This window comes from Chiloscyllium plagiosum, chromosome 28, assembly GCF_004010195.1.
Source record: "Chiloscyllium plagiosum isolate BGI_BamShark_2017 chromosome 28, ASM401019v2, whole genome shotgun sequence".
Classification (NCBI taxonomy): domain Eukaryota; kingdom Metazoa; phylum Chordata; class Chondrichthyes; order Orectolobiformes; family Hemiscylliidae; genus Chiloscyllium; species Chiloscyllium plagiosum.
In genome coordinates, this window is record NC_057737.1 from 26,340,718 (window position 1) to 26,352,959 (window position 12,242).

General features: G+C 37.7%; 1 protein-coding gene across 2 annotated transcripts in view; it reads left to right on the plus strand.

Moving 5' to 3' along the window:
• LOC122564061 (double C2-like domain-containing protein beta) overlaps positions 1 to 11,998 on the plus strand; it is a 282,383-nt gene extending 270,385 nt beyond the window's left edge. For both annotated transcript variants that reach the window (XM_043718544.1, XM_043718545.1), the window contains 3 exons: positions 2,939 to 3,020; positions 5,436 to 5,532; positions 6,499 to 11,998. In XM_043718544.1, the coding sequence (XP_043574479.1) occupies positions 2,939 to 3,020; positions 5,436 to 5,532; positions 6,499 to 6,635 (316 nt within the window). In that variant the 3' untranslated portion in view covers positions 6,636 to 11,998. The remainder of the gene's footprint in view (positions 1 to 2,938; positions 3,021 to 5,435; positions 5,533 to 6,498) is intronic.
• Positions 11,999 to 12,242: the final 244 nt, after the last annotated feature.

The window sequence follows — 12,242 nt, forward strand, 5'->3', positions numbered from 1 at the left end:
GGCCAACACCTTCAACATATTGTCTAGCTATCACCATTGTTAACAGCTAACTCAAGAATGCAACTTTAAAAAAAGGTTTTGTGTTTTACACATGAAAGAAGTGAAACTATCACTGTATTCTAACAGATGAAAGGCTTAACAGACAATCAATTTTTCAGTTACATCACACTGCAAATGTTTGCTATATATTCTGTGTTACGATCGAGCCCTCCACAATCACCTGATGAAGGAGCGTCGCTCCGAAAGCTAGTGCTTCCAATTAAACCTGTTGGACTATAACCTGGTGTTGTGTGATTTTTAACTTTGTACACTCTAGTCCAACACCGGCATCTCCAAATCATGACTACCCAAGGAACACATGCTTGGAATTATTCTTCGTAACTGCATCTTCCTCTTTATCTATATTTAAATGCCTGCCAGATACCAACCTATCACTCTCTTATATAAGCTTCCAGGCCCACACAAATCTCTATACATTCGCAGAATGTTTCCAACATAGAAGGAAACCATTCAGCCCATGTTTCCATACTATCTCCAAAAGAGCAACTCAGCTAGTTCCACTCTCTCGCCTTTTCATTTTCGCCCTGCTGTTTTTTCTCTTCAGATAATTAACCAGTTTCCTTTTGAAAGCCACTATTGGATCTGTCTCCAACATACTCTGTATATTTCAGATCTTAACCGCGTTTTGTGCAAAGATTTTTTTTGTAGTATCATTTCAGTTCTTTTGTCAGTCACCCTAAATCAGTGTCCTCAGGTTTATAGGAATAGTTTGTCCCCATCTAGTCTGTCAGGATGCCTCATGATTTTAAAACCTTTAATAAATCTCAACATTTCCTTCACAAAAAACAACTCACCTTTTACAATCTATCCTAAAATTGGACACAATACTGTAGTTGAAAGCAAACCAGTGTTATAAATGTTCATTGTAACTTACTTAGTTTTGCATTCTACTTGATATTTATAAAGCCCAAAATCCTACTTTCTCAACCTACCCTGACACCTTCAATGATCTGTGCACATGTACCGCACAGATCTCTTTGTTCTTGCATCTGATTTATAATTGTATTGTTTATAATGCTTTCCTTGTCTGGTTAGTAATGTTTGCCAGACAATATTTAATTACATTAAATTGGATATGCCCATTTACCAATCGAGAGTGGACAAGCAGGAGGCTGGAAAAACAAAGCAAGCCAGGCAGCATCAGGTTTTGGAGATGTCAATATTTTGGGTGTAACCCTTCTTCAGGAATGGAGGTGGGGTAGGGGGAGCTACAGATAAAGGTGGTGGTGTATTTGGATGGGGAGAGGGGCGGAATGGTGAGGTAGTGATAAGGAACACAGGTAGAGGGTTCAGTCTGGTTGGTCGATGGGAGGAATGAATCCGGTTGGTAGCTGGAAGGAAGGGTTTATTGGAGGGATGGAAGGGAGGGGGATGGGCTGGGAAGGGAGTCAGGGGAAGGTTGGGAAGGTTATTTGAAATTGGAGAACTCAACATTGACTCCTCTAGGCTGAAGGACGCCCAGGGAGAAGACAATGTGTTGTTCCTCCAATTTGCGGTCTGATTCACTGTGGCAATGGAGGAGGCCGAGGGTAGACATGTTGGAGAGGGAGTGGGAAGGGGAATTAAAATGGGCGGTGACTGGGAGGTCAGGCTCGCCCTACGGGCCTGTCTGAGATGCCCGGCGAACCTATCCCTAAGTTTACATTTGGTCTCCCCAATGTGGAGAAGACCACATTGGGAGCACCTGATACAGTAAACTAGGTTGAGACAGGTGAACCTCTATCTCACCTGGAAGGACTGTTTGGGGCACTGGATGGAGGTGGTGGGTGGGGTGTGTGATGTGCTGGCAGGCTTTATGGTTGCAGAGGAAGGTACCTAGAGGTTCAGGGATGCTGTGAGGAGTGTGGTGCAAACCTACCAGTCTCTCGGTCAGTGCTTTTCCAGCAACATACTCTCGACTCTGATCTCCAGCATCTGCAGACCTCACTTTCTCCCGGTCTGCTGTTGAAGTCTATCATTGTCCTCCTCACAGTTCATAATATTTCCAAGTTTTATGGTATACATTTTCATGAACTTGCAGACTGTTCATCTGATGATTTCATGCAAATAATTAATGAAGTTGGTGAAGAGCAATGGTACTAACATTTGGTAAGTTTCTACTCAAGTATTTAGCAGGTTACGAAGACTGGGCTTCTTCCAAAAGGCCGTGTGCTGTTAGTTGGGGGAGTTTTAACTTCAGAAAGGTGGGCTTGGGTAAGGTAGGAGGTTAAAGTCCGAAACGTCTGTTCCCTGAGCCCTACTCCGCTACATGTGGCTTTAACCGAGGTGGGCAGATAACCAATCCATTACAGGGAAACGATTCCTGAGCCTCCACTCCACTACCATTGAGGCTGGCAAATCTCCCAAAATCAGCAGCCTGACCAATACACATCTGCCTCCTGTCCATTTACACCTCCTATCACCCCATCCCAAGTAATCACCTCTGCACCATCTGGTTGAAACCTCTCTAAACCAAATGTGAGCACAAACTTTACTGGACCAATGACCTTTAACCACTAGCTCCTACCCTACTACCAAAGGCTAACCTTTGGACACGGAACCATTAGACAGCCCTGCAGTATGTGCCAAAATCCCAATTTCTGTTAACTTTCTCGTGCATCCACTCGTGGTGAGTCATTTCAGTAAACTTTCAAACCTGTGTCAACGAGATGGGATGGCGAGAAAGTTGTGAAGTAGGGCGATGGCAGTAATTACATGTCAACTAGAATTAGGGAGACGGTCAGCGAATGGGTGTCCGAAGAGGGAGACTACCAGTGAATCTGCTTTTGAATGAATATTCGTCCAGAACCAAGGAGAACTTTCCTGCTTTTCTTTAATGAAGTATTGACAACACAACAACTATCACGTAACTTTTAACTATATCTTTCTTTTTTCCCAGCTATTTGAAGCCAGATGTGGACAAGAAGTCAAAACATAAGACAGCTGTGAAAAAGAAAACACTTAATCCAGAATTTAATGAGGTATTTACACAACTTAATTTAAATAAACTTCACTTCATGGTATGTTTGGCTTAAAGAAAACAATTCCAAGAAAACTGTAGCAGGAGTAACAAAGCTTTGCTCAGTGCATAGGAGCACAGTTATACTGAATTGAAAGATACTATGGTTCCCCGTGCAGTCAGATAACACATTAGAAAGAAAAAATAGAAGGAAAAATGTATGTCCAGTCTTCTCATTTTCATGAACTCCTAGCTGCTCGAGAGGGAATAGTAGGCAACCTTACCTGATGAAGGAGCAACACTCCAAAAGCTAGTGCTTCCACATAAACCTGTTGGGCTATAATCTGATGTTGTGTGATTTTTAACTTTGTACACCCCAGTCTAACACCAGCACCTCAAACCAACCTTACCACTGATATTCTTTGGGGGAAAAACCTCAAATCAACCTTACCACCGATATTCTTTGAGGTAGAAACTTTAGGAGTTGGGGAAACCTAGACCCCACGTTTTGATCCTGAGGTGGGCAACATGAGTCAGGAAATTTCCCAGCCTGTAGCATCCACCACAGCCCATGAATAAGACAATTTACATTCTGGGGTGGGGTGGGGGCTGTGGTTAGGTGGGGTGGGGACCTTGGTTAGGTGGAGACAGCATGGAATCCAGCCTGCTGCTCCTACTTGCAGATCAAATGTGAGCACAGTGGCTGCTGAGTGCCAAGGCAACCATTTTCAAAGGCCTGCTTTGGTCCCCAGGGCTTCATCCTAGCTTGTTTGTTAAGTATTTGTTTGTTAAAAATTAGTCCTCCTCTCATCCTCTAATTACTCTCAATGCCCCTTCCATGCCAACTTCTACTGACCCATGCTGCCACTCATCTACATGGCTTCTTATAGGCCCATTCCAACTTAATGCCAACTCATGTCAATGCATATTCCCTGATAACCCCCTTGTCAATTCTAACACACCCTCCACCTTCGGCCCTCACATCCTTTGTGCTATCTGTAGTGATTATAAGGAGGTCAGCCAGATGGACCTCATAGAATATGCCCTGATTGGGGATGTTAACCTGGTCCAATCAGCGAGCCCTGACTGACAGATGTAAACAGCAGTGTCAGAGGTTTTGTTCACCCTGAGAGCTGGCTCTAAGGGAGCAGGATCAGTGTCAAGGACTCTCCACATGTAAATAAACAGTGACTTAGTTTCAGGACATTGGCCTCTGTGGAATTATTTCACTGACCTGCCCCAGTATCTTCCTGCACTTTGTCACGACAATGGGGCCAGTTGTTGCCTTGGAAATATGATAAACTCTTCCAAATGAATTTCTCCTGTTTCGGAACCACTCTGTCTTCCACTAAAATCTGAGGAAGCTGGCAGATTCTTCTGTTCAAAATAGATGTGAGCTTCCGGCACCTAAGTGAAAGTGGTGGGCATGGTCAGCTTGCCACTTCCCCGTTCTTCGGGAAGCATGACACCAAATTTCCCATGCATCCTTTGAAACCTGGTAAAAGCAAAGTCTTGGAGAAACCCATAGGCAGGAAATCTGTAAAAGATTGAAGAGCTACGAATGTAAGTGTACAAGGGCTGTGCAATACCCTTCCTATATTTACAAATGACGACTGAATAATTTGTCCCAGGACACTATGGAATTTTTCTGTTAGAAATCAATAATTCTTTTCACCCTTTTGTTAGTTATAGATCTAATTATGAGTAGTCATATGTTAATTACCCTCAGAAAATGCAGAGGGACCCAGTTGTTTTTTAACCAAGGTGAAAATTTGATTTTAATCATCGTATTAGAACATTAACAGTTGAGGTTTCAGAACTTTGGAGCGTTTAGTTTGGAACGATAGTTTAGAAGCGCTGTAAACTGTGGTTTAGAAGAACTCGGTGATAATTCAAGTTGACAAACAGTTAATAAACATGTATCAATTTGCTGTAAATTTATCTTCTCAATTCAATGATCACATCTGTACATGACAGTTGCATGATGGGAGGCTATGTGGCCCATCACACAAATATTCTTTAGTTGCAGATCTTTATGATTGATTCCCTACTACGAATGCTTAAATCTAAGTGAATGATAATTAGCTAACTGCAAATAAAACCATCCAGAATTATCCCACACTGTTGAATAGTTTGAATGCTGCCATTTAGCAACAGATAAACAAGAAAATAATTTTGTATTTTAAGGAAGGTTAAACTAGAGAGATAATGAATATTCATAAGCCTGATCAAGTTGGCCAAAGGCTGAGTTGTATTTCCAGATTCACTCGTATAATGGTAAGGTGTGACTTTGAATGAAATTTGACAGGTTATGTATAAGAGAAACCAGCTGCTCTTATCAACCAGATGATCACAATGAAAGTATAACCATGAATTTCAAACAGGGTAATTTGCATAGGGTAAGCATACACATGATCATTACTCTTTTTTAATACAGGAATTTTGCTACGAAATCAAGCAAGCAGATTTGGCAAAAAAAACTCTGGAAGTAACAGTTTGGGATTATGATATTGGAAAATCGAATGACTTCATTGGTAAGTGAAACTGACTTAATAATTTAGTAACTCATTAATTCCTTTTGAAAAGTAAGGATTTGTGTTGAAGACACATGACCATTTAAAGTCTGAGTGAGGTAACTATCCATTCGATTTGTCTCATTCTACCAATCTCCCTTCTATTTCAGATACTCCACGGGTATCTTAGATATTTGTTTTGCTATTTTTATTTTCCAGTTTCTTCTTCCCATTCATCCTTCCTTCCCCTGTAACACTCTAAAGGAGCACAAGTTATTGACTAAGCAATGTTGAAAGTCATATTTCTACATCCAATGCAATTAGTACATTGATTTATATCCTTGTAATACCTCCTTTGTGCACAGAAAGCTTGTCAATTTTCTGCTGGATAATAAATAGGTTAATACAATTAAGCTCCTTAGTTAATAACTGCTTTCTGTAATTATTCATGGTTTTCCTGTAATATGCAACTTGCTGTACTGTAGAGAACCTTATGGTGAAGGTTAAACTGGAATCAATCTTGACATATTTTTGTAAGCTTTTATTTACAGAGATGGACATTATAAACATGTAGTTCCTAATTCAACAGCCACAATTTCAGTCTGTTCATATTTATAGTGGCATACATGAATCCCCAGTGAATGCCAATCATTTGAATAAAAAAAAACCAAGCAGCATTCCGGAGCTTCAGGATAATGCTGATGAAACCTATGGAAGAAGTATAAAACTAAACATTCAAAAATGTTTCAGTGCAATATTAATTTAAAAATCTGATTTTAAAACATGAATCTATCTACAGTAGATTCCATCAAATGTGGAAAAAATCATTTCATTTTAATTTATTCAGAGATTGATGATATGGGTTTTAAATCTTGTATATTTTTCCATTCCAGCCTCCTCTGATCTGTAGATTTTCAATTAGTATATTTTACTGAGCATGTACATTTTCTGGAGCACAGAACATGGCTAACAAATATTTCTGCTTAGGTGGAGTCACGCTTGGAATTAATGCAAAAGGTGAACGTTTAAAACATTGGTTTGATTGTCTGAAGAGCAAAGACAAGAAAATAGAGCGCTGGCACACGTTGACCAATGAACTGCCAGGATCTATTCTCAGTGATTGATGCCACGTGTCCGTTGAGAACCTTGCTTTGCAACTCAGCACGTGACAAGTGAGCTTCTCCAAGAGCACGCATAAAGACCTGTCACAGATAGGTTGGGCCTCTTGCACTTTTTGTTTCAGAACCAACACTCTCTAGGCCTCTTCACAGATACCTAACTTTGCCTGGTAATCTTATGGCTTACATATTGGCTTCTGTAAATGTTTACATGCATTTGTGTATCTGAGCATTTGGGATAAATATCAGAGCTGTACCTTTGAATGACTTTTTATAATTGGTGTAACAACAAGAATTATCGATTTTTGATGATTGATACTTTCAGTGACCCAGACCAAGCAAATTATTAACTGTTTTAGGATGTTTAACTTTTATTGCTACAAATGTAAACATGTCTCTGAAATATTTAGTTATAGCTCTGCCCTCTATTGCAGAAATAACCCTATTCTAAAATAGGTTGCACAAAGGAATGGGTCCTGTTCTGTGTTTAGTATTATTTTGGAAAAATAAATTACTTTTGATACAGAACTGGAGTACTATGGACATTGCAGTGGCCAATTTTCCACAGGCTTTGATTACTTTATTTGAAGCTAATGTATTTTTAGAGAAGCCTGTCAATATTCCAGAAATAAATTGACAAGGTTATAGCAAAGCTAAAGGTAGCACACGCATAATAAACGCTACATGTTTCACATTTTAATTATCTTCCTTTTATCACGACAATACAAACTGTTTCTCTTTTTAAAGGCCTAGATTGAAATCAAGCTGTGGGAGTGATTAATATTCTATTGTTCCTTAATTCAGCTCTTCACGATTAATGGGTCACTTCCATGAATCTTTAATGAGTAAATGTAAATCCACAAGACAGCCTTCAATTAATATTTGTGGTATCTCAAGTCCTTAGTTGAATATGTAGAATCGAAAAATGTCAGGGGGTAGAAAAGTAATTAATAGCTCGCCATCTGAAATATAATAGTTCACATTTGCAGGACAAGGGTAAAAGGAGTGAGATGTATGAGATAGCTTTTTCCAAGAGCTGGAGCAGGCACGAATTGCGGCCTACACATTCATTTGGAAGCACAATTTATTTTTAGTGGAGATTTTAGACATTTCCAAAAAATATTGATCTCAATGTATAATTTTCTGACATTTTGGCATTATACTCTGTTCTGTCTTCCAGACTCAAATTAATTACAATTAAGGATTACCAATTATTTAGTAAGAAAATCAAAGTGGTTGTCAGAGGTTTATAGCAAGCAGTAACTAACCCAAATCCTTCATGTTCATTTGTGAACTGAAATAATTACAAATATTCTGTATCCCCAAGACACTAATACTTCTATCCCTGCCCAACATCTAGCACAGGATGACATTAACCACATCAATTGTGCACCTGCTGATTTAAACATTTGAAATTTTAAAAATGCTTTTATTTTTATCAACTCCAGAAGGCAAAAGTATGTATTGATATCATTGAAGCAAAACCTTACAAGTGAACTCTAATAACTAATCACACCCAAAAGTGAACCTGTCTTTTTCCTCTTTTAGAACCTAATTAAACTGCTGTGTCTTTCAAACACTTTTTGACATTATGTTCATGGACGCTCCTATTCCCAGAGGAAACAATGCAAATACCTGAAGGCCCACAATGTTATTACCTTGGTTCAAGCCTCCTTGTAATCATGTATTTGTGTGATCTAATGATAGAGGTGGGAAAATAGCTGCCAAAACAGAATTATCGGATTATTACAATGCAGAAATCGGTCTAACCTCATCAAAAAGTAGAATGTTATAGATTCCAAAAATCTGAAGTAAAAGCATCAAATACTGGAAGTACTCAGTAGCTTTGGCAACATGGAAAAGGACACAAAGTTATCATTTCTGATCAATGGCTATTCATCGACAGTGGGAACAGTTAGAAATGTAATAAACTTTAAACAAATGTGGGTGAATCATGTCTTTGTTGGGGTGAAAGACAGGAGAGATTGAATGACAGAAGGATTGGTCTCTCAGAATCAATAGGAATAGTCATGGACCAGGAAAAAAGAAACAAAATAAAGAATGATGCACCTAATGCAGGTGTGCTGGTGTATGCAAGCAAAACATATGAGTAAAATCAAATTGTGCAAAGAAAAGGAAGCAAACAGGGTGACGGAATTTACAGTCTAAACTTGTTGAATTCATTGTTGAATTGGGAAAGCTGGAAAATGTCTCTTTGAAAGGTGGGGTAATTGTTCCTCAAACTCATATTGAGCTTTAGTGGAACTGTGCAGCAGACTAGGGGCAGAGAGCAAGATGGGGAATTAAAATGATGGGCCATAGGAAGGGTCATGCGTGTGGGCTGAGCACAGATGGTTGGTTTCCAAAATGTTGGGGACCGTTCAAGGGCAAACTGCAAACATGGTAAACTGGAAATTCATGTAAGCACTTCTTCACCTGGAAGGAATATTTGGAGCCTTGGACAGTGAGGAAGGAGAAGGTAATGGGTAGGTGTTGCATTGTGGAAAGCTTCCATGCGAAAGGGACAGAGTGTTGAGTTGATTGATGAATGGCGCAGGCTATCACAGATGGAATGATGCCTTGTGAAGATGATACTTAATATGACCATTAATTATCATCACTCCTTTGGAATTTATCATTCCCACCATTAGCAGGATCTCTTACCCATCAAACAATGCACCTAGAGCAGTGTGTATGAATCAGCATTACCAAGAGAATGAATTACTATTAGCAGTTAGCTAATTACAATTACTAATGAGTAGTGTATGATTTGTATTAGCTATTGACCAATTTGAAACTGAGCGACACTAGTATCTGAAAATAAGCTCCACATCCTTTGTAATGGATAATAAAAAGTGGTCTTACAGGAATGCATGGAAAACAGAATTAAAATTACTAGCAATCAAATTTAATCTCAGGAAAATAAAACAATGTAACTACATTAAAGTGATTTTTAATATATTGGTTCAAACCCAATCAAAAGATTTTAACACAAGATTTAAAATATTACTAGCAAAGACAAAACGTCAGGAAACCACATCTAAAAGCTCTTGAGTTCTCACTCTGATCTTCATTAATGAACAAGAATGGGGGAGCAGAAAAAGTATTTTCAAGAATTCTTTCCAAATACTTCAGATGAAATTTTCAATAAATCCAATTGTCACTACAATTTCAGGCTAATAAATTAAGTATATACATTCTCATAAAACCATCTTTAACACAGTTTGTAGAATGAAAACAAACCAATTCAATTTAATTACTCATTGCTTTTTTCCTCATGGACTGTTAGTACAAAAACACATTACTCTTTTTGATGCTATGATAATTCACTATAATACAATTAAATCTGAAATGAAAATTCATGGCATTGACCAATTAATGGATCACATTTTGTGCCTCTTTCATTCCCTTAAGTAAAAATCGCTAGATTTACCTGCTGGGTTCTGGGTCCTGGTTCTTTTATGATGGTAATTGAGCATGAAAATACAGCAGTTTGCCTGATTCTATTGTTAAAGTACTATTGCCATATCAAAATTATTGGTCAGAAGGAATGATAATCAGTTACATTGAATTTAATTTCAGGAGATTTCAGTTGAGTGCATTGTTGTTTGTGCAGCATTAATAATTATTGCACTCTTTGTATTAAAATGTATGGCTGTTTAAAAGTGCTATGATACATACTGCTCAGTATTTTAAGCTAATTCAATGTATACAACATAAAACATCACAGAGTATGACATTTTTGACATCTCATTTAAAGATCACATCACAAAACCTTAAGTGTCAAAAATGATATTTAAATATTTGGACTTTTATATACTACCTACTTGCGCAATTGATAACAAAAAAAACATGTTGAATGTGCAAAACCCACTTTGAAGATGAATTCTTTATGCTTTTTAAGAATCTGAATTTTGTATGGATTTCAATTATTGTGCATGAAGCTTGACTGGCTGCTATTATTGTACTAACTTGCAATGCAACAAGCAACAAACATTCCAATCTGAAACATTTTGTGGGTTATTAAGACCAATAACATGTTTAGAGTAACGCTTACAACATTACACTCTGCATGAAGTGTTAATTTCCTTATGCCCTTAAAATGTTTGGCAGTTGATCATATTTTCTGTAAATGAGCCTTGCACTACAGGTTATTGTTCTATAATGCACATTATCTACTTTGTTGATAACCAATCAACCCTCCTTAAAGAGGAAGAGATACATGTTATGCCAAAGGTTCATTTTAACTTCCTCTATTATCTGTGACATATAGTTCCTTGATTGTGTGCAGTTATTCAGTTTAACCTTGTGTGGAACAAGTGACCATGTAATGGAGCAAAAAAGGACAAAGTTTTGCATTTACTCTCTATTGCCCAACAGTGTGTTATAACTCTTTAAAGAATCTTAACATTATTCCTGCATATTAATTTTATTTAGAATGCTTAATCAATAAAGAATACAGCTATATTTTCTTTTTATTTTGCTTTCCATGCTGAGTAGGATTATAGAACAGTAAAACCAAACAGAATTTATTGTACTTTATAACAACATTTGTACAAGACCAGATCCTGGCAGAGTGAAGAGCATGTTGAAACGTAATCACTATTGTCAGTGCAAGTTAACTTTTTGTAGTAGAATTCAAGGGTTGACCACAATTAAGTAGATATTTTCAGGCTTGGTCTAGAGGAAAATGTATTCATCTATTTTTTTAAAAACACAACAAATGGACCAAAGAATACAACAAAAGACCTTTGTGTTTTTTTAAGTTAAATTTTGTTTTTACAAATGTCTTTGTTTTTATTGTCACCTTTGAAATAATCTCTGAAGTCTTAATACTTTGAACTGATAACAGCAACAGTTTATATTTTTGAGGTCCTGTGAATGTAATGAGATATTCTAAGGTGCTTCACTTAAAAAAAAATGTATTAAGGTTCCAAGGAAAAACCTTTTTGTTTAAAACCTAGTCTAAAGCATTGTAAATTTAAGGGAAAAACCTGCCAGGGCTCGACAGCATCATTTAAGTGTTGAAATTAAATACCAGTCCAGCAAAATACACCAACAGTGGTCCCATGTTCCACTCATGGTAAAATCTCTGACTAGAAATTGATCAATTGATTAAAAGTACAAATATTAATTTGATTTTTCACATTTTCCTCTTTCTAGTTTGTCAGGTTTTTCATGTAACTGTATGGAATGCATGCAGATAAATATCGTGAATCACCTTTACAATGGATGTTTCTAATCATGTTTTATTACGATGTGGAGAATGCGACGTCAACTTTGAAAGTATCTTTTATTGCTTCTCACAATAACTGACTTTTGTATCTCAGCCTGTCTATAAAAATTAAACTGTGATATTTGAACTTGAATTTATTGCCTTGTGACTTCTATTTCTAAAGATGATGTGTAATTGCAGTGATTGTAATGAGGTTAGTCAGGTGGACCTTATAGAATATGAGGTCCCTGATTGGGGCTGTTAATTTCATCCAATCAGGGAACCCTTGCTGACAGGTAAGAACAAGAGTGTCAGTGGTCTGTTCACTCTGAGAGTTGGCTCCGAGGGAACTGGATCAGTATCAGGTACTATGCACGTGTAAACTAAGGCTGATAAGA